This window comes from Coprinopsis cinerea (assembly GCF_000182895.1).
Source record: "Coprinopsis cinerea okayama7#130 chromosome 8 map unlocalized cont3.8, whole genome shotgun sequence".
NCBI lineage: Eukaryota > Fungi > Basidiomycota > Agaricomycetes > Agaricales > Psathyrellaceae > Coprinopsis > Coprinopsis cinerea.
In genome coordinates this window covers 2,478,788-2,500,371 of record NW_003307537.1, presented here as the reverse complement: position 1 = coordinate 2,500,371, position 21,584 = coordinate 2,478,788, and the positions used below count along the sequence as shown (strand labels likewise).

At 52.8% G+C, this 21,584-nt stretch overlaps 7 protein-coding genes and 1 non-coding gene across 8 annotated transcripts; 3 read left to right on the top strand and 5 right to left on the bottom strand.

Moving 5' to 3' along the window:
* Positions 1 to 325: 325 nt before the first annotated feature.
* On the bottom strand, positions 326 to 1,923 carry CC1G_03187 (hypothetical protein; the record flags this gene model as incomplete). The annotated part of the gene is made up of 12 exons (XM_001840906.1): positions 326 to 596; positions 659 to 687; positions 741 to 781; positions 844 to 954; positions 1,013 to 1,117; positions 1,175 to 1,229; positions 1,287 to 1,363; positions 1,419 to 1,451; positions 1,516 to 1,546; positions 1,600 to 1,628; positions 1,688 to 1,784; positions 1,849 to 1,923. The coding sequence occupies 12 exons, from the start codon at positions 1,921 to 1,923 to the stop codon at positions 326 to 328; spliced, it is 954 nt and encodes a 317-aa protein (XP_001840958.1).
* A 485-nt stretch (positions 1,924 to 2,408) lies between these two features.
* Positions 2,409 to 2,492, bottom strand: CC1G_20173. Its single transcript has one exon. It is a non-coding gene; the product is annotated as a tRNA-Ala (tRNA).
* A 154-nt stretch (positions 2,493 to 2,646) lies between these two features.
* CC1G_03186 (hypothetical protein) lies at positions 2,647 to 4,346 on the top strand (the record flags this gene model as incomplete). Its single annotated transcript, XM_001840905.1, has 7 exons — positions 2,647 to 2,697; positions 2,757 to 3,047; positions 3,112 to 3,546; positions 3,602 to 3,761; positions 3,816 to 4,019; positions 4,099 to 4,242; positions 4,294 to 4,346. 7 exons carry the CDS (start codon positions 2,647 to 2,649, stop codon positions 4,344 to 4,346), a joined length of 1,338 nt encoding a protein of 445 aa, XP_001840957.1.
* A 400-nt stretch (positions 4,347 to 4,746) lies between these two features.
* CC1G_03185 (hypothetical protein) lies at positions 4,747 to 6,175 on the bottom strand (the record flags this gene model as incomplete). The annotated part of the gene is made up of 3 exons (XM_001840904.1): positions 4,747 to 5,583; positions 5,642 to 5,887; positions 5,951 to 6,175. 3 exons carry the CDS (start codon positions 6,173 to 6,175, stop codon positions 4,747 to 4,749), a joined length of 1,308 nt encoding a protein of 435 aa, XP_001840956.1.
* Positions 6,176 to 7,213: 1,038 nt separating this feature from the next.
* Positions 7,214 to 7,957, top strand: CC1G_03184 (hypothetical protein; the record flags this gene model as incomplete). Its single annotated transcript, XM_001840903.1, has 4 exons — positions 7,214 to 7,376; positions 7,442 to 7,617; positions 7,674 to 7,825; positions 7,882 to 7,957. 4 exons carry the CDS (start codon positions 7,214 to 7,216, stop codon positions 7,955 to 7,957), a joined length of 567 nt encoding a protein of 188 aa, XP_001840955.1.
* A 222-nt stretch (positions 7,958 to 8,179) lies between these two features.
* CC1G_03183 (hypothetical protein) lies at positions 8,180 to 10,342 on the bottom strand (the record flags this gene model as incomplete). Its single annotated transcript, XM_001840902.2, has 5 exons — positions 8,180 to 8,270; positions 8,333 to 8,762; positions 8,824 to 8,971; positions 9,175 to 10,253; positions 10,318 to 10,342. The coding sequence occupies 5 exons, from the start codon at positions 10,340 to 10,342 to the stop codon at positions 8,180 to 8,182; spliced, it is 1,773 nt and encodes a 590-aa protein (XP_001840954.2).
* Positions 10,343 to 10,749: 407 nt separating this feature from the next.
* CC1G_03182 (hypothetical protein) lies at positions 10,750 to 13,005 on the bottom strand (the record flags this gene model as incomplete). Its single annotated transcript, XM_001840901.2, has 4 exons — positions 10,750 to 10,822; positions 10,960 to 11,389; positions 11,461 to 11,608; positions 11,683 to 13,005. 4 exons carry the CDS (start codon positions 13,003 to 13,005, stop codon positions 10,750 to 10,752), a joined length of 1,974 nt encoding a protein of 657 aa, XP_001840953.2.
* A 1,264-nt stretch (positions 13,006 to 14,269) lies between these two features.
* On the top strand, positions 14,270 to 21,583 carry CC1G_03181 (hypothetical protein; the record flags this gene model as incomplete). The annotated part of the gene is made up of 8 exons (XM_001840900.1): positions 14,270 to 14,506; positions 14,559 to 14,980; positions 15,034 to 16,188; positions 16,533 to 16,717; positions 16,902 to 19,510; positions 19,702 to 19,795; positions 20,009 to 20,323; positions 20,376 to 21,583. The coding sequence occupies 8 exons, from the start codon at positions 14,270 to 14,272 to the stop codon at positions 21,581 to 21,583; spliced, it is 6,225 nt and encodes a 2,074-aa protein (XP_001840952.1).
* Position 21,584: the final 1 nt, after the last annotated feature.

Genomic DNA, 21,584 nt, shown 5'->3' with positions numbered 1-21,584 from the left:
TGTGACGGGTGGGATCATCATGGTTGAATTTGGATCGGAGACAAAATAACGGGATCATCCTTGGCTACATCCGAAAGGGAACATTCAAAAAGTAACCATCCGGGGCTTCAGAGGCTGCATTGTTGGTATTATATTGTCTCCGATCTCATTCCGATCATTACGGTATCTCCCGTTGCATAATACTTTTCCCGTTGTGTGATCGATTGATACAACCGTGAGGCTAGATTAGATCTATTCGTCGACAGCACAGCTTAGAAGAGCTTAGACTCTATATAACTACATAGGTGCATGTCCCGACATGATGGAAAGAAAGCAAAACCCGAGATCACAACCGACCGTCCCCCTCCACCTTTTCACCGCGACGTGCCATCTCCAACTCTTCCCCATCTCCGAGTCTCCCTGTTCCACCGAATCCATCCGAGTCACTAAAGTCGGAACTGACCAAACTATCATCATCCGAGATCTCAGGGAACCTATCAGCAAAACGGAGACCAGATATCGTCGGTGTGGTTTGCCCAACGTCGTACATCCGAGCACGTTTGTACATCTGGAGGAGTAGGCGGTTGGCGAGGATGGGGAGGGATATTCTGAGGAGACTGGATGGTAGAAAGGATGAATTAGAGAATATATATGGAGAGGTCCGAGGAATGCAACGTACTAGTTGACAATCGAAAGGTAACCCCATTTCTGTACCGCCATTTGAGCCTCTAGCGTTATAGGCGAGGCTGGGGAGGACTTACTGGACGAAGGTAATGCGCGATGAGATCGAGTATCGTCATAACTGGTCCATCCACGGTGGTAAGTCTCAATCTCACCAGAACGATATACCTGAGAAGGACCCACAGCATATCCCAGCGAAATACTGAACCCCACCTCTCCACATCGTCATCAAAAGGGGAGACTTCGTAACCTTGGACCGCTTGTATCCAATGTAACACGTTAAAGCCAGCAGAACTGTGATATGCCATCAACTTCGTCAATTGGAATTGGAGGAAAGGTAGTGAAGGCTTACTGGCTTGTCCGACGATCTTAAGAATCCTATTGGCCTGGATGAACTTGACGCCTATTACCCGGGTAGATAGCGAGCACCGAAAGGGTGCATAGGGCCACGCGTTCGCTGTTAAAGGCCCCTGTTAGTTCATCGGCTCGCAGAGGAGGGGAGATAGAAATTTACCTATCATGTTGGGAAGGACAACTGCGAGAGTCGTGAATCGAAATGCTACGAGAAGCTGCCGACTGATCAGTACCGAGTAGATACTTAGGGGGTTAGGATTATTATAACTTACGAAGTATCCAAAGGCGAACAGGGGAGCGTACTTTCTCTTCGCACCAAAGAGAGCGTACAAACATAATATAAGAAGCGCTGGGAACCGATGAAGAGTTGAGCAGGTTGTACAACTGTATGGAGTCGAAGTTACCCAGTGGACAAGCTTCTCCGACGAACGAAGACGCTGTGTGTGAAAACAATCAGACCTTCAGCGCACCATTCAGAGGAGATAGAGGGAAGAGACGAACTTAAAATGGATGCTTGGAGGACATAGCACCCCTACGGATTTGTTGATTCATAACTATATATGCCAGCGCTCGGGATGGACATACCATGGGATCCATGTAACGCTCGTAAATAACTGGTTGGACATCGTCAGTACCTCAGGCAGATGGATCATTGGACAACACCTTGGCTTACAATGAATGAAGAGCGGGATTTGGAGAAGCGCGATATAGCGAGATATGAAGAACAGGACTCTCGCGAGGTTCCATAATCCATTCCACATATACTTCACCTAAGACGAAAGAGGTTATGAAGTCGGGCCTTAAAGATGGGCGCCTAACGAGATTAGCACGCACCTCAAGTTTCACGGTTTCCAAGTAGTCGCAGATGTAAGCTGTAGACGCTATGATGGTGAAATACTTGGTGGACATCAGTTGATATATCTTCCACACAGAGTTTTAGCTGTATACACACGGCGTTGAGTGTAGAGAGTCTTGTAAAGGACAGATACGCGGTTGCGATGGCTTCAGGACTTGCCATCCTTCAAAGCGAGCGATATTGGATAAGAGATGGGACTAAGCCAGGGTGTGGTGCAGGACACTCTAAGCGAATGGGTGATCGTGTTAAACCCGTTCAAGTGATAGTGATAGTGATAGGATCGCAATTTTACAGTTCTGGATAGGTTACAGACACCGGTAAAAGCGACCGGGACAGGATCGCCCGTGATACCCTCACTCAAGACCACCGTGACGAGTTTTACGAGACTTGTCATGTTACGTCGACAGTTCGAACGCGGGTGACTGATAGGTATGCGGGACGCGATGAGAGCAATGTCTGGCCCAGAGCTAGGTCGACCCTTCTCCTTTGTAGGTTCCAAATTCAAAAAGATTTTCAAAAATGGTCAAAAGCATCTGACTGGACGTTCAGGGGATTGAACCCTGGACCTTTCGCAAGCGTCAATAAATGCGAAGCGAACGCGCTACCACTGTGCCAAACGCCCGTGCCTTGGCAAAAGAACCGACCCGTTCCTGTTAGTAATCACGAAGGGCTTCTTCCTATAGAATCAAACTTCGATACAACTGCTTTCCCTGTCGAGTAATTTTCGATTGGGATAAAAGGTGAAACTCGATGAACGATCCCTTCCATCCACCACCATGAGGGACTTAGAAAGGCTGAACGAACTTCAGAATTACGAGGCTCTAAATGTAAGTCCCCGGCCCTTGCGTGATCGCATTTAACTTTTATTGAAAGGCCGTTGTACTAGGGGACTCACGAGTGGAAGTATCCTGATCTGACGACAGTAGAGGAGCTGGAGGAAGGATTTGAAGTCCTTCGCGTGTCTCTCAACCTGCTCGAACAGCGCAACGACTCGGTCTCCCGTGAAATGTTCACGAGCGCATCCGTTTTCGTCTCTCGTCTCAGAGAGTTCCTTCGAGCGAGTCTCGACGTCGGCTTGGATATCTCGACCGCGATCATCGACAATATCGAGCTGATTTTAAACACTCACCAACGACTTTTCCCATCATGCCGTCTGTTCAGCGCCTTGGCCTGCCACGTAATGGAGTTGTTCCTCAGTGATGACGCTTCCAAGCTTCCAAGCGCTCGCTCTTCTCGACTAGGATCCTGGACATGGCTCTTCCATTATTCGTGTTCGACATGGCCCCATACGGCCACCAGTTAATATCGCTATTTGCGTCGGATCGGCCTTGTCATGGGTTATGGTCATCTCATCTCCCACCCGAATCGCGATAGAGATGGAAAGACTCCTCTCATGGGATCTGTTCACCGTCTTGATTAAGGCACTCGGCATTGCTTCGCTCACCATGAACTTGCACGCCGAGGAGAAAATCGTTGGTCTCCTACAGGGGATTGCAATCATTCCATCCCGGCGCACGTCGCAGTTGCTCAAGAACTTGGTTGGGAAGGCAGACTATCTTGGTGGTTCCTACCAGGGAAATGAACAGTGGCCCAGGCTTCGCATTTGCCTCGGCCGTACCCTCGAGTCATTGGGGGAGCAATCATCCCACAAACCGAGTTTCTGCATGAATCCTAATGTAAGTGGAAGTCATCTCATGAGAAGGTGGACTCTGGTACTGACGGCCAAGATAGCATTTCGCCTCGAAACCGTCGGACTCTGGTGGCGAAGAATTGGCGCTCAAGATTTGCACGAACTGCAAGGTTACCGCCTATTGTGGGGAGCGATGCCAGAGGGAAGATTGGAAGCAGATTCACAAGCGCGAGTGCGGGGATCTGGCCAAGGAATACCGAAGTAAGTCAAGCAGGCATCCGTCTTCACTTCTGACTCTGACCGTACCCGCGAAAGAACTCGTGGACGCAAAGCGCTGGGTATCTCCTACGACTAAGCTTGGCGATCTACTTGCGATCAACAGCACCTTCCGCGCCCACGACACACTAGTTCCACAGATCCTTCAACAAATCTGCCGGGCGGGTCCTCAAGCGACAAACAAGAACTCGGTGTTTATCCTTGGCCCGGGACTGCTTCCCCTCACTGCTCAGGATGTCGACGGTGATTAGGGTTGAAGACTACGCCAGACAGCACTCAAAGTGGAGCTTGTGGTCCGATGCTCGCTTCAAGACTTCCATAGATCGGGTCAGTGGTGGAGAAGCATTGCTTATCGGCCAGGATATAGTGCTGGGTATGAGCAAGTACCATGTACTCGCGGTCGTCGATCTGAAGGATTCCGATGGCGAACCCGGTTTATATCACTGCATGACATTGCATGACATAGGTGCGTTTAGAGTTAAGTATACGGTTCTTTTACTGACACTGTACCCTCCAGGTTTCACTCGAGAGATAACCGAAGAGATGAGTTTCCGGAAGTCGACAGATTGACGTTCCAGAGGACCCTGAAGTCGGAGATATAGAGCTCTTAACTCACCGTATCGAAAACCCTCTATCAGTCAGGCGGGGCTGGGACCGCGGTTACCAAAGTTCCGAGTCGGGATGAAGTCATAGTTGCGCTCCCGTCCTTTCGGTGCGGCACGCGTTAAGAAATAAACATTATTTCCCATTATACACCTTATCACCCCCTTGGTCTACTTATATTGCTTTCATATGTTGAGACCATACGGCGCGAGGTCCGTGTGGTAAAGCCAACGATTGTGAAGGAACATACAGACACCACGTCAAAGTCGTTGAAAAGGAAATTCTCAAACACTACGTACTCCATAGTAAAGGGAAACCGAAAGAAACAACAGGGTAAAGCTAAAGGCCACAACACGGAAATCGTACCTCACGCGATAGCTAGATACGAAACAGACGCAGAGTAGATAACGGTGTCGTCCGCAGTCTGGATCTTCCATTCCATCCCCGAAGAAGTCACATTCGACACACTAACCCAAATCCGCAAGGTATGCGCCTTCGAAGCTTTGATGTGGTCAATCGCGAGGAAGATCCTGGGAGGTGTTTCCGAATCCGAGATTGTAAACGCCTGCTCAAACACCACGTCTCCAGATTTTACGGGGCTGGACGAATCGAGCACCTCCGAAATGTGGAACTGTCCAGTACACATCTGACGTCCCGGAAGTCCACCCTCGGGGAACGCAAGCCAGTGGACCTGTATATTGGCCAGTGTCCCCTCCTCCGGAGATCGCACCACATTCATCTTGAAGCCACTCCGGTTTACATCGGTAGAGAACACCCTAATATCCCATGCCTTCCCGTCAAACTGGAAGCCGCTTGGTGAGACAAAGACTCGAGGAGGTGATTCAAACGAAGGACCGAACGCCACGCGCTCGGAAATGAGGGACGTCGTTTTGGAGTTCGAGTTCGCATTCGTGCTGAAAATGCCCCCCTGAAGCAGTGACGATCGGTCGGCGCGAAGCCAGGATACACCGAACTCCCCACTAGTGTGGGTCCAGTTGTTAGTGTTGACTTGGAAGCTGGTAGGTGTAAAGCTGCCCGCGTGCGTGAGGAACTGGGCAGTCTTCTCATACCAGCCCCACGAGGTGATGGAGGAGAAGCCTAGGACTACGATGGGCGTCAAGTAGAGTGGGGACGTCTGAACGACTGTGGATTTTCCTTCGCCAAGGGGAAGAGAAAGTGCCTCCAGAACTCCTACATCGATGATCTAAGGGCCAACGACTCGTTACAGGTGAAAATGGGGATACAAAATAGCATGGACTTACCGGTACTTGATCCCTCAAAGGTGGACCAACCATTCGCGATGCTCCCTCCTGACCAGCTCGATGATAAATCGTGGTAGTAGTAACGACGAGGTGGATTCCTGATTTGTTATGCGCCACGGTAGTGTCCAGTGCGTCGCTGAGCGACTGCGTGAATGGAATCAGGGAGAACCAATCGTGGAACTCTGAAGTAGCCCTCGAGACCCATCCCTGATCGATAGCGACATCCGGTTTTAAGTGCTCCTTCGGCTACGGAGCCTGTCGTCAGCTTCACCTTCGAAAGCTGAGAGGAATGTGGTAGCACTGCCTTACCTTCCACAACCTGATCTCCTTCACATCGATATCAACTCCGTACGCGTCGTTCAATGCTTGGATTAGAGTTTTCAGCAGGTGGTAGGAGGGCCCCCTATACTGCACTGGCGTGAATGCAATGGGGATAGGAACGTCGCAGACAGGTCCTCTATCCAAGAGGAGGCTGTGGATGACTTGACTCCCCTGGTCGATGACCGAGGTCTGTTGTAGGCTTGATCCCGCCATCGCTCACGACCATGTAGGCTGGAGGGAGAAGAGAATCGTGTGAGTACAATCTTATCGATGGACCTATGGACAACGTTGGAACCTCGTGACGAATCTTGCTTCGATTTCATGGGCGCTTAAATCGAGATCACGTTCCTTCTCGCTCCGTCGTCGTGATCTCGATAACCCTATGGCCTACAGCGACAATACCAGAGCCAAAAACCACAGCCCCAGTGGCTGTTAAATCTACTTTTGTCAAGTCGGGTAGATGGGGAGAAATGAGAAATTGAAGAAAAATACGAAATTGGCCCACCTAGCTCTCTACGACCTCTGACGCTTTTTAACGGGCGATGGTCAACCGCCAGACCGTCCCGCTCGACGATGATAAGAGTCTGAGACGGTCTATCTGATCGAGCCACGCGGGCTTGGTGCCGCGTTGCCACTCTTCCGAGTGTCCCGGCTCGAGTTAGGGTCGTAGCCCACTTCCTTCGAGGCATGGAGGTCAAATGGAAATCCCTCTAACGTCATTGAGAAGGTCGACTGGACTTCCCTATACCATCTTTACCATTTCCTTTCCTACTCTTACTTATACATCATTGAAAATCACGGGTGCGAAGTCAGCGGCTTCGACGATGGGGTGCCAAAACAATAATCACGAAGCTACTACAGCACGAAGGTTCAAGATGAGACACGAAAGGAATCGAGGAACCACTACAAGAAGCGTATACCACGCTCCCGATGACGCAGTCAGAGAAGGTAAGGAACTACCTCAATGGGGTTACATACACAGTAAGTCGACTTCCTAATACCGTTACACGATAATCAACGCCCTGATTGACCTCGGAAAGAACCCCACCCTCGTGTGCAGAGCGCGGTTTCATGAAGGTTTAGGCGTCGACATAGTCAAATCGAAACATCGTCGAAATAGAAAAATCGCTTTCAAACCCCAGAACCGAGCTATAAAAACTCGCCCATCCACTCCCTAGACTACATCCCAGCACTCAAGCATCCAATCTTTCTTACAACTCCAACTCTCTTAAACGACTCAGAATCATAACCATGTTCTTCGTTCGTTCCCTCCTCGCATTCGTCGCAGTCAGCGTCGCATCCACCCTCTTCGCCTCCGCGACTCCCGTTGTCGAGAAGACTCAAGACCTCGATGACGTCCTCACCGTCGTTGCGAAGCTCAAGGTCGCCACTGACCTCCTTCTCCCTGAGATAGGTACGTACAAGTGCACCTCTATGGTAAATGCAACACATACTGATTTAACGCCCTGTAACCTATAGATACCTTGGTCAACCGCAGAGTAGCCACCGAAGCGAACATCTCCCCTCTCTTGGCCAAGCTCGCGTTTGCTCTAGATGCCAGCACCGACAAATTAGAGCTTCTCAGCCTTGAAGACGACGCCGAAGTCGGAGGAACCGACGAGCAAGTCGCTCGAGAGGTGGCGACCGTCTACGGAGTATGTCTCCCTCACCTAGAACGTAGCCTAGCCTTATCTATTATCACAATTCGTAGAACATCGTAACCAGCCTCGACAACCTCAAGACTAACGCACCCGAGGTCTACTCCGCCACCGTCCCCATGTTCGGATTGGACAAGCTCCTTCTCAAGCTCTTGCTTACCCTCAAGACCATCGTCGCCGACGCTCTCAAGTTGATCGGTGAACTGTGAGTAGTCCATCCTCTTTAAAGGACCATGGATCTGACCGTCTCATTTCTGATAGGTTGAAGAAGACTATTGGAGGTCTTTTGGGACCCCTCGGTCTCATCCTCACGCGCCTTCTTTTGGGTATCCTCTAGTAGTAGCCGCCCACAAGGCCAGACGATACACACAGCTCACAAGTTCCATTGACCGCAATTTCTCGCCTCGCATTCACCGCAGTTTGATGTTTTGCTACTTTGCCTGACTATAGGTCCAGTAATCGATTCTTCGTTCAATTGAAGCGAGATTCTGAGATACAATGAGATTACAAGGCCAGAGCCCTTTGCCATTGGTCAACGACATTAAGCGAAAGATAAAATTTAGAACGCTAACGAGGTGTCAGGGTCATGAGCCCTGTCCAAGAAGATCGACGTCCTCGGTCCATGATGATCGACACCAAGAATCTCGCGGCTACAAGTAGGAAATGTGAATATATCCCTGACGAGGAAGATCAAAGAAAGGAAAACACTCACTCGAATCTTAACGCAGTCCTATAAACATTCTCCAAATCCCCCGTAAACTCGACTTCAAGAAGCACATTGACCCTATACATGGGACTATAATCAAACGTCCCTTCAACCAACATATTCCTGCTCGACCTCTTCGCTCGATACTCTTCAATGATCTTCGTCGCCCTCGCCTCCATAGCCGGACAGTCGGGCACCACCGTACTCCTTCTATCCCTCATGTACTCGTCAATCGTCACGATGTTCATCACCGTCTTCGAGCTCACTCCTCGACTTCTGCCGATAAGAGCGATCAAATCATGACGACCGAATTGAGGGAAACTGCGAGCGATCGTCCCGTCCACCTCAGGACCTAAGTTGTTGAACGTGAACGACGATTGGAGAGTGTGGAACGCTCGGGTGTTGTGCGAGTAGCCAACTCCATTTTGTTTTCGGACTGTTACGACGGGGGCCCTCAGTGAAAGTCGCGTTCAGGGCAGAAGCTGATGAGGACGTACTCATATGACCATGCTTCATCACATTGCATTCGTCCTTATGCCTGCTTTCCCAGTCCGCCTTTTGACATTTTTCACTGCAGTACACAACCGTGTGGCAGCCTGAACACGCCTTGGGCAGGACGAGTTCGGTCGTTATTTCTTGAGGGTGCTGTGATGATTCAAAATCAGCGGAAAGAACGGAGACAACGACCCAGTGCGACGTACCAAATGGCTATCGCGCAACGAAATCTGCGGAAACGTCTTCTCTTCGACTTATCGCATGAGCCCAACGCGACTATCCATAGCCGCCAAGAAATCGCTCCAAAAGCTCGGATACGCCGTTCCTCTCCGTCTCCTAAGGTTATCCCATACCGTCTGAGGAGTCGCTTCCACAACAGTCCTAAACGCCTTCACAGTCCTTGGATAGAACGTGAACGCGCTCAGTGCTCGGAACACCTTCCCCGCTTCCACAATCTTCGATCTCGAGTCCGAACCCCCAAATCCCACACGCTGAAGGCCCTCGAACATAACCGGCATAATCCCCGCCTTGACCACCTCCGCTACTCCCTTCACTGGATCCGCAAAAGGCTGATACGACAGACGAAAGGCGAGGAATGACAAGGTGAAGATAGCATCCGGCGACGCATCCGGACAAAGTGGTACAATCGCTTGAACGATTCGACGGAGCAGACCTTGCTCTCTCAGCTTCTGATGAATGGCGCGAATCTTGACGAGCTTCGAGGCGATGTCGAGGAGCAAAGCTGCATGGGCGCCAACATATTCGAGGGGAAATCCACGGGGTTGGTAGAGACTCGGGACCTGATCGATCCGCTGCAAGAACGCGGTACAAAAGTCGTCGAGGTGCTCCTGCGAGGAGACCACTTGATCCATGAGCGTCGACCACGCATCCGGATTCTCAGAGAACTGCGACATCATAGCGACGGTCCCACACCGCTCTGGATCGATATAGCAGTAGGGTTGGCGTGTGTCCTTGCGGCGGGTGCACCAAATCACCACAAGGACCTTGATCACCTTGGGCGAGAAGAGAACGTGCTCCTCCGGTACCAGCTCGGCGATCCGGTAGATCGTCCAAGTGATGGTGTGTATCGCTCGTTCCAACCCCGCTGGCTGGAAAACCTGAGTCGCAGAGGCCAAATAAAACAGAAACCACGAGAATATCCCATCAAGGTTTGGAACAAGTTTATCGATAGTAGCCGTTCTGAGAGGCGTACTCCTATCGCAGGAAATGATTGACCCGCCCAGACACGAGAACAGGGCTGCCTGGAAGTTGACATCCTTTCCTCTCCCCTCAGCCTCCGGGTAAGACCCAGGGAGGAGCTCAGGTTGAAAATGGGGGAGGATTGCGTCTAGAATGCGAGTTGTGTAGTTGTCCCTTGTGATGGCCCTCCCCAGGTCCCGCAATGCGTCCGTCCTTCCGCGCCTCGCGTCTTCTACGAGCTTGAAACGTCTCAGAAACTGACTATCAACCACAGCGCTTGTGCTCAGAACACATACCTTCGAAGGTACTGGTGCCATACATGCTTCAGGACGTGGACGTTGATAACGAAGAGTGCCGCTGAGCATCCATGCATCTTCGGATTCCACGCTGGGGCCGCCTTGTTTGACATTGTATTGCCACCGCTTGTCACTCTAGCTCAGATCGTGGGCCTTGTTCGCTGGATTGTCGATCCAAGGGGACTTCTGCAAGTTTGAACCTTGATATCTGACAGTAATCCCTGGAACGTTGAACACCATTACGTTTCTGAAACCATCACACAGGCCAAACAAAAGACCAACCAGGAGGATTTCTCTCTCATAAACCTCCGCGTATTGTGTAATCCACGTCGAGAGGAGGTTTATTTTCTTCGTCTAACGGAGAAACAAAATCCATATAATGGAGATATTTATTTCACAGATATCGACGGAAGGCCATTTCTGGAACGATACCTATCTCCGATCCTTGTACCATCCGTCTTCCTCCAATTCTGCGCTCGGTATGCCTCGTGACTTAACAACGCGTCTGTATACAACGTCCCCAGATAGTCGCAAGAATCAATATGGCCACAGCAGTGGTTGTCAATTTACATCTTACACCTGCATTCTGCATTCATCAACAATCATCCCGTTAAAAATCAAAGAACAAAGGGGCGCACTCACAAAAAACTCTGCACCGACCTCAATACCACCATTCCACTTCTTTCTTTCCTGACCTGCAGCAGCACTTCAACGTGGTACACCGAGTCATACCTAAACGATCCTGCGACAAGCACCGTGTCCTTCACCCGCCGCGCACGATGTTCCTCCACCACCTTCCTCTCCCTAGCGTCCATCGCAGGACAACTGGCCTTCATCATACGACATCGCTGGCGGAGATAGTCGTCGATGGGCATCACATCCGTCACCGCCAACGAGCAAGCCCCAAACGGGCGGCTCACAATCGCAATCAAGTCGCTCTCGTGCGCAGTCGGATGGAGGGCGTCGGCTATGTTCTGTGCAAAGCCTACCTCACGCAGGAACCGATCCAGGATGACGGTAGTCGCAAAAGACCGCGTTCGTTGCGCGTACTTCACACCTTGACTTTCGCGGGCTGTGAAAAAGGGAAAAATGGACTCTCGTGTTAGATAGGTGTAACGGAATCAGATCGAGCCGAGAGCGTACCATAGCGACTATGACGCATTATTCCACACTCGTGTCGGTGTCGTACGGCCCAGTCAGCTTTCTGGCATGATTCACCACAATAAACGACACTACGACACCCTGAGCATTCTTTGGTGGTCACGCCTCCAGTCGACCGCAGCTGAGGGTGCTAATGAACAACCATTGTAAGCGAGGAACGGAAAAACTATCCAAGCGAGAAGGGAATCATTAATCATTACTTACGATATGACTGTCGCAAGACACAACCTTCGACGTCTTCCCTGCCGCAATATCGCTAAGCAGAAGACTCCTATTTCCTATCGTACCCAGAAAGTCCTTCCAAAAGTCAGGAAAGTTTACCTTTGTCCTCCCCACTTCCATCAACTGGTCCCAGGTAGTTCGAGGCGTTCGAGAAGCAAGCCCCTCCAAATCCCGAACCACGCGGGGATCCAACATGAAATCGGCGAGAGCGTCTATAATAGAGAAGACCGACTCCCGAATAGGCCCAACCTCTTCCTCTCCATGTCCTCGATTCAAAATGACCTCAAAGAAAACAGGCATAACACCCGAATTGAGCAACTCTGAAATACCTCCCGCCGGATCCGCGTACTGCTGATACGAGAGCTGCATCGTGATCGTGAGCATTCCGGTGAAGCTGCGGAGATCCGTGGACATCAGAGAGCGGACGCAGAGGAGTGCTTGAACGAGGTGGTGAACGAATCCGTCCGTTCGTAATCGCCGATGCAGGACTGGGGTCTCCGCCATCTTGGATCCAACGACGACGAGCTCCCTGACGTGGTCCACGAGCACCGCCGACGTCGCATTACTAATGCCTTGTCCGTCTGGCACGTTCCGAGCGAAGAGAACGGGGACCTGCTTCACCCTGTCGACATACGCCTTGCAGAACGCTGTGCAGGACTTTGTTGATGCTGTAATGTGGTGTATGAGCGCCGTCCACTGCTCGTCGCCGTTCCGCGCGTAGAGCATCAGCAACCGGAGGATCGAACACGAATGCGAACTTGAAGGCTGTTCGCCGAAGGAGTGGTAGGGCTGGCTGGTATCCCTTCTTCTGGCGGTCCAGAGGAGGAGAGTGAGCCGGAGAGCGCGGGGGTTGTCAAGAACGCCGTCGTCCTCCGCCGAGTCCAGGAGATCCGCGAGGTAGGCGATAGACCGAGAGACTAGGTCGATCGCTCTCGTGCAAACGGCCGGATTCGTATCGCGGAGGATACGCGCCGTGTAGACCGACATTAGGAAAAGGATGTCGTCCTGCCGCGGGAGGACCTTCTCCGCTGACCTCGCCCGGAGGCTGGCACTCCTATTCCAGCTCGCAGCGCACCTCACGAAACACGAGAGTAAGAGGCCCTTGAATTCCACATCTCGTTCCGTAGCAGCAGCGTGTCTGTCGCCTCGCTTAAGCGATTTGGTGCGGTCGAAGTGAGGAAGGAGAATATCGAGGTAGGACGGCGAGTAGTCTACTGCTGAGGTGAAATGCAGGAGGTCCCGGATTGCTTGCTGAGAGCCGAGCTTTGCCTGCTCCATAAGCTTCGCAGTAGAGAAGTCAGTCATTGCTCGATATAGGATTTGTATTGAACTCGTGTGGAAGTATACGTACTATCGCCAGTGTTTGGGCCCGCATTGTCGACGTATGTACTTGAGTGTCCGTGACCGTTGGCTGACCTTTAGCTCTAGTCTCAAAAGACTTGACGATCTTTCTTGGCCACTTGTAAGCTGTGTGTATGCCTTTGTTATTTCTTGAAGGCTTCGCCTTTGACCAAGTGCGAGCGTTCCAATCCCCGAGGGGTCGCGATTCCCAAACGATGTCAGTTTGGGGTTCGCTCAAAGTTTTGGCCTTGGGGTGTGGGAGATGCTCCTCTTAAGCACTGTGAATTACCCGTTTTCCTCTCGCGAATGCTTTGGAGTACTCGCGCCGGGCGACTTCCAGAGAAGCACAGCACTATCATGGCGTGGTAGTGGGAGTTTCCTTCATAGGATTCTCCCCGCAATCCGAGTGGACTGTCTCTGGCACTAGCGTCCAGATGATGGTAGACAGTCTCAACGGGCATTAGGCCATAATCTCTACAGTGTACATACCTCTCCTCGAGCCCGCCGGCGGTAAGGGTGAGACCATCCATTGGCGATGAAATAAAACTCCCCTTGGAAGAAGAGACAGGGAGCAGCAGGATTACATACTTGTAAGAATAGACGACAAAAGTTATACCTCTCCTTGTAAGTATGACTACTTAATAACATCCTGGTTCCTGGCTGGGAGACCAGGTTTGTAGCATGAAATAGATCATAGAAGTTAGCGCCTAGAGGGTACCCGAAGCTGCGGAGATTCCGTGCGTAACTCAGCCCCTTTATTCATCAGTATCAGACACCCAGCTCAGTGACACGTCTAGAATCTGATATTACCACCCCGTTCTCTTCACTTGACTTCATTCGGGTTCCCTGGAACTGTTGGGCGCTAAGTTCGCCCATGGGACCAAACGCATGACACCCTCGGCCCGCAAGAGGATCAATTTTTGATTCCCACGTAAATTTCCAAGGGGTCAGACGAGGTCAGACGACACGACCGTTTCCAAACGCGTCTTGTGTTCCTTCTTCCAAATCCCACAACGCATGTTTTTGTTTACCCTATCGATAGGCTCCTATCACACCGGGATATGACAAAACTACGGACTGCGGAGCGCAGGGCGTCAATCATTATCGCCATTGGCCGATCTCGGGGTTAGGGTCTATATAAAGAGCTCGTATCGGGTGGGAAGAGTTCTCTTTGACGAGAGCCATCACCCAGGATCTACTCAACTGTTAGCGCCAGCAAAGGTTGATCATGGGCGATGTCGCTGCCGCTGCACCTTCCCCCACAGAAGTGGATGAATCTACGACGTCGACGCCCACGTCTGGTACCCGGCAGGATACGAAGATCATCGCGACGAGGGCGTACCAGCAGGAGATGCTCGACGAGAGCTTGAGGAGGAATATCATCATCGCGCTTGATACAGGTTCGGGCAAGACGCATATTGCGGTGTTGAGGATTAAGCATGAATTGGAGAGGGAGAACCGCAAGGTAATGTGTTTTCCTTCCGTCTCTTTAGCACGTTCGTTAACGAAGGACGCAGATCTGCTGGTTCCTCGCGCCCACGGTGGCACTGTGCCAGCAACAACAAAGCGTTATCAAAACGTACATCCCAGGTCCCGTCGGCCTCATCTCGGGCGCGCACCAGCCCGACCAATGGAAGAACGCCGCACTCTGGAAATCCGTCCTCGAAACCCACCGCGTTATCGTGTCTACGCCCCAGGTCTTCCTCGACGCCCTGCGGCACGGGTATATCAACATGGGTCTGCAGATTGGGTTGCTGGTGTTCGACGAGGCGCACCACGCGGCTGATAAACACCCGTACAATCTCATTATGAAGGATTTTTACTTCAAGCTCCCCGCTAGGTCCCCTATGCATGACGCGGATTTCCCGTGTCGTCCGATGGTGCTCGGTCTAACCGCGAGCCCCATCTTTGGTTCTGGGGACGTAAACAAAGCATTCCGGTGCGTTCTTCCTTTATTCTCTCGCCTTTTACTAATCCTTCTACGTCTAAAAGCCTCATCGAAGCGCATCTAGACGCTATGATCTGCACACCGCGGTACAACCGCAAGGAACTCGCGCAGCACGTCCACCGTCCAATCTTCAAACACGCGCCGTACATGTCGTGTCCGACTCAATCATTCTCGACCAACCTCGCCACTCTCTCCTCCGTGCTCGAAGGACTAGACATCCAAAATGACCCCAACGTCCTCTCCCTCCGCTCCCAACTCTCCAAAACCCCGCCCGACTCACCCGAATGGCGTCGGCTCGACCAAAGGCTGTCCAAGACTATAACCAAACAAGACTCCTTCACGCATAAAGGATTAGCCGACTTCCACCGCGCCGCAAGCGACATCTGCTTCTCCATCGGCGCCTGGGCGGCGGACTGGTATGTGTGGACCGTCGTCCAGAAAGCCAAACACGCCGCCAACCCCTACAACAACATCATGTCCACCTGGCGGTCCTCCGAAAAGGCGTACCTCCTCCAGATCCTCACCTCCCTCGTCCTGAGCCCGCCATCGTACTACGAGGACGACATCCTCAGCGAGTGCACGGATAAAGTACGGGTTTTGGTCGAGTGTTTGTTGGAGGAGAAGGAGGAGGTGGAAGGCTTGAATGAGAGTTTTAGCGGGATTGTGTTTGTGCAGAGGCGGGATGCTGTGCTGGCCCTCGCTGAACTTTTGAAGCACCACCCGTTCACGAAGGATTCGTTTACCGTCGGTGTGTTGTTGGGTACATCCGATAGCGCGCACCGGCATTCGTTGATGGATGTTACACGGCATATCACCAAGCAATCGCAGGATTCCACTCTTTCGTCGTTCCGTCTAGGCATCCACAACCTCATCCTCGCGACCTCCGTCGCCGAGGAAGGGTTAGACATCCCAGCGTGCGGGTCGGTCATCCGGTGGGACCCACCCCCCAACATGGCGAGTTGGATACAGAGTCGTGGACGGGCACGGAGGAAGAGGAGTACGTTTACGCTGATGTATGATGTTGAGGAGGATAGGGCGCAGGCGAATGTCGCCAAGTGGAGGGAGGTGGAGGAGAGGATGGTTGAGATGTATAGTCGGAATTCGGGAGGGAGGGAGGGAGATGCGGGTGTGGATGTGGAGGATTGGGAAGGGGAGGAACCGGATGATTTTGATGCTGTGTTGAGTGTTGAGAGTACTGGGTGCGTGTTTGTCGTTCGTCGTTCGTCGTTCGTTGATTTTTGTTTGTTTTTCGGGGCCTCGTTTGGGGTTTCTGGTGTCGTGCCAGTTCTTTGTCCCGCGTTCTTTCGGTTTGGGGTTTGGGCATGGTTTTTGGGTTGCGTCGCGCTCTCGTGTCGCGTTTCGTCGCCCTCGTTTCACTCTGAAGCACACTCCCTACCTACCTTCCATCTCTCGTTCTTTTTCGCCTCTCTCTCATTCGTCGTTCATTTTGTTTCTTCTTCCACCTTCTCGCGATCTTATTGTTTACGTCTCATTCGCGTCCCTCGTTCTTAGCTTCTTAGCTAACACCCTCCTCTTCTAACAGCGCCTACCTAACACCCCACTCGGCGGTCTCCCACCTCGCCCATTTCTGCGCTGTCATCTCCCGCTCGGGGTCGAACGAGAACCGGCCGATATACGATATCGATCCGCCTGATTACGTGCCTGGGCTACACCTCACCGCTCCATCTGCGGCTGGATCCCAGTCCACGGGCTTTGCTTCTTCCATGGGTACGTGTGTTTCTTTGATGGGTGCTTATTTCTTCGACCTCGATGCTCACGTTTGCTATGATCGCTCTCGTCCGGTCAACGACTACGTCTACGCACCCTCCGCCATCGACGACTACGTCTACGAACCTCCAATCAACGTCCCACTGAAAATGAACACCCGCGTCTACGCATGTGTATCCACCAGCTCACGCGCACCAACCCTACGCGGGTCCCTGGACGTCAACCGTCACCCTCCCCCGCTCGCTCCCTCTCCCCACGCGCTCTTTTACCACCGCGAAACCCTACGCCACTAAGTTGGCTGCCCATCGGCACGCTGCGTTCCTAGCTTACTCGTACCTCCATGAAGTGGGACTCCTGAACGAGCATTTGTTGCCGCTGTACGAGGATGGGCGGTGGAGTGAGGAGGAGGAGGAGGAGGTCAGGAGGATGTTGGAGGATGTTGAGAAGAGGGTTGGGTTGGTGAGTGGAGGGAGTGGGGGTGTGCAGGTTGATCCGTGGGTTGAAGAACGGGGTTATGAAGGTCGAGGTGGGGGTAGACTTGGGCGCAGTGTGGGTGTACTCGATGTCGAGGTTGACGGTGGCGCCCCGACTCTAGACGCACGGACTAAATCGAGTGCCGCTGACGACGACGACGATACCGATGCCAGGATGACCATCGAACAACAACCCGCCTCCAACGACTCCGCCTCCGCCTCCGCCTCCAACGACGACAACGAAGTAGAAGAACTCGAAGTATGGTACACCTCCGTCCTACAATTCAGCCACGCCCCGCCTTTGTACATGTTCACCCGCGTCCGGGTGCCGGAGGTAGACTTTGAGGAGGGGCCGGTGTTGTATAGGCCTGGGAGGGAGGAGGTTAGAGTTGGGGTGTATCGCGTCGACGGGAGTAATGAGGGGGTGCCGGAGAGGGCTGTGGTGAGGAGGACGAGGACGAGGACGAGGGAGGGTGCGGAGATGGAGGAGGCGAAGGGTGGGGAGGAGGCGAAGGAGAAGGGCAAAGAGAGGAAGGAGGAGGCGGAGAAGAACAAGGCGCCGGTTGTCACGTCGCCTTGGTCCACCGCCGGACTCGTCTCTTCGACTGCAGCTTCCTTGCCCAAATCGCGCTCGACGTCATCTGTTTCGTCGTCTTCGTCGTGGTATACGGCTGCCTCCAACACCGACGATTCGTCTGGATGGGACACGGTGTCAGTGGACCCAGCTGCGTCTCATGCGGGTATTTCGGCCGGGTCGTCTTCGTGGGATACGCCTACTGCGTCGAAGGTTGACCCGACGTGGTGGTCGGACTCTGCAGCCGCGCCTGGCGCCGATCCTTCTTGGTTCACTGCGACCAACTCTACCCCATCCACTGTCAACGATAATGGCGATCATACTTCGTCCTCGGCCAATCCTATGTTCTCTTCCACGCGCGATCTTACCTCTACTTTTACTGCCAACCAAACCCGAGATACCAGTTCCACTGCCCATGAAGACCAAATACCCCGCGAAGAAAGCCTAAAAGCCCACGAAGGAAACCTAAAAGCCCATGAAGACTTGATAGCCCACGCGAAATCCTACACCCGGATGCTCTTCTGGTGTTTGAACGGTTCGAGGATGGAGTGGTCCAATACTGACTTTGCGTACCTCTTCTTACCGGTTGGGTTCGGGAAGTTTGTGGGGGTTTGGGAGGAGAGGCGGGGGTGGGGGTTGGGTGCTTCGGCGGCGGCGTCGGCGGGCATGGAGGAGGGGTTTAATGCAGACGCAGGTGGAGGAGGAGCAGGGGCAGGGGCAGGAGGACGGTATTCTCAAAGCCAAGGAAGCGCGTCGAACAGCGTCTTTATACCCGAATCAGCATACCCATCCTTTAGACCGGAATCAGCATATACGTCGCCCGCCCTATCCTTCCTTCATCGTTATGGACCTGTGGATGATATCACGATCGTGAAGAAGAGTCTGCACTATGGTCGACCGTATAGTTTTGTGCGGTGGCAGTGGGAGAGGGTGGGCGAGGAGGAGGAGGAGAGGATTCGGGAATTCTATAGGGGGAAGAGTAAACGGAAGGTGGATGGTGGGGGTAGAAGGGAGGTGGATGGGGAAGAGGATGAGGAGGTGGAAGTGGTGTACCCGTTGTTGGTTGTGAAACCGTTCCCGCCTAGGACGAATTTCTTGGTTCCTGTTTCGGAGGGGAAGGCTAAGCGGAAGGGATCCAAGGACGACATGAACGAAAGAGGGAAAGACGACGTGAGCGAGGGAGGGAAAGACGACGCGAACGAGAGAGGGAAAGACGACGACAACCACAACGAGAAGGGGAAGGAGAAGGGGAAGGAACCACCCAAAGAACTCTACCTCCTCCCGCAACACACAAGTATCGCGCTCTTTTCGCCCGACGAGGTCGAGTATGCCGTGCTTCTTCCGTCTGTGTTGAGGTTCCTTGGGGTGAGGTTGACCGTGATGGGGTTGAGGGATGGGTTGTTTGGTTCTGCGTCTGCGCTCGACTCTCTTGCGCCTTCTTTGTCGTCGGATTCGTCGATCTCGTCGGGTTCGGACGTCTCGACTGCGATACATGCTTCGTCTTCCGGTGGTTTTACGTCTTCTACCTCTACACCTTCGAACTCTACATCTTCGAATTTGGCGTCTACCTCCACCTCCACGCCCACAACGCTCACCCAAATCCCACTCGACGTCCTCACAGTAGCGCTCACAGCCCCCGTCGCGGGTGAACGACACAACTACCAGCGCCTCGAGACGCTCGGTGATACCGTCCTCAAGTTCCTCGCTGGGATTCAGATTTTTGCGGAGTATCCTATGTGGCATGAGGTACGTCGGCGTCGTACGTTCATAGGGCGGTTTTATTTTTATTCTTGTTTCTCTGAGTCGTGATGTGCAATCGTGATGTTCACATCTACGAACACTATTACACTACGAACACTGCTGCCTTGTAGCCTCCTTCCTCTCTCTCTCTCTCCTTCTCCGTTTATGTCGACGCTAACTGCCGCATATACTTCTAGGGCTATTTGACGAAAAGGAAGGATCACGCTGTGGCGAATGTGAGGCTAGCGAAGGAGTGTGTGAAGAGAGGTGTGGTTAGGTGGATTATTCGCGGTGAGCGTTATTACTACTTCTATCTTCGATGATGTTTGAGTTTCGCATGGGCACGGGTGTTCTGGTTGGTCTCGTCGTCTCGTCGATGCATCTCATGTCGGGTGTTGGCTGGGATTTGAGATGATGTTGGCTTTGATTCGAGTTTGGGATGTTTGGTTGGGTTTCGAGGCTGCGGTGTGGATAGGTTGCTCATGGGTTTGCGTTTGGTCCTAGATCGCTTGCTGGGGAAGAAGTGGAAGCCTAGGTACATCACGAAGGCCGATCCTAGCCGTGGTGAACCGATGGATGTCGATCCGATTCCTGACGTCGTTAAACGTGATAAGCCGAAGGACACTGGTGCGAAGGAGATTGGTGCGAAGGAGACGTCCGTGTCCGATGCGGAGATGAAGGTTGACAAGGGAGAGGAGTCGAATGCGGAAGCCAAGATCGACGACGACGGGAAGGGATTAAAGGCCGAGACGAAGGTTCAAGGCGAGAAGAAGAAAAAGAAGAAAAACAAACAGGCGAACAAGCAGCTCTCTACCAAGGGTGCGTACATCTCCCGTTCGCAACCATTTACCTTGCTAACATGACATCCCAGTCCTCGCCGACGTGATCGAGTCGCTCATCGGCGCCGCCTACATCAGCGGTGGCTTCCCCCTCGGCTACGAATGCGCCAAATTCTTCGACTTGGGCTTGAAATGGGCTCCCCTCCCCACTCGGGTCGACCAGATCCTCTCACGTGTCCAACCCGAGGACGACATCCCCATCCCACCCCAGCTCGCCGACGTCGAGCACATGCTCGGCTACACCTTCAAACGCAAGATCCTCCTGATCGAAGCTCTAACGCACGCGAGCTATCGCGAGCATATCAACACCATCTCCTACGAACGCATGGAGTTCATTGGGGACTCGATTTTGGATATGGTTGTGACCGATATGCTCTATCGAGCGCCCAGGGAGTATAGTCCTGGCCATATCCATCTACGCCGCTCGGCGGTCGTGAACGGGCATTTCCTGGCGTACATCTGTCTTGGGATGTGGAGGGAGCTGGAGGGCGTGATGCCTCAACCGAGTGCCAGTTCGAACGCGGGTAAGGACGACTGGAACCCGTATCTCAATCCTCCGACGTTCGAAGAGGGAACGACGGCGCATAGGATCCATTTATCCCAGTGTCTCTTACATTCCAGCCAGCAGGTGCTGGACGACCTGCGCAACACGGTTGAGCGATACGAGCTGAGGAGGGAGGAGATTGCTGATGCGCTGGAGCATGGCTCGATTTTCCCGTGGTCGTCTCTCACCCGTCTGCAAGCGCCCAAGTTCCTGAGCGATATCGTCGAATCGACCATCGGCGCTGCGTTTATCGATTCCGGGTTCTCGATCCCCGTCGTCACGTCCATCATCAGACGAATCGGTATCCTACCGGTCCTCGAACGCATCATTCGGGACGACGTCGACGTCTTGCACCCTGTCTCAAGGTTGTCGATGTGGGCAGCGCAGAATGAGAGGAAGGTGGAGTACAAGTACGAGAAGAAGAGGGGAGACGTGGCATGTACCGTTGTTGTGGATGGGGTGGAAGAGGTGAGGGAGGTGGAGAAGTATAGGGGTGTGTCGAGTGAGGTTGAGGTCAGGTTTGCGGCTGCTGAGAGGGCGATTAAGGAGTTCAAGTTGAGGGTTGGGGGAGGGAGGGGGAAGACGAAGGCCAAGGCCAGTGCGAATGAGGGAGACGTGGACGTGGAGATGAAAGATGGAGAAAAGAAGGAGGAGATGGTGGTTGATAGGAAGGGGAAAGGAAGGGCGATTAAGTAGG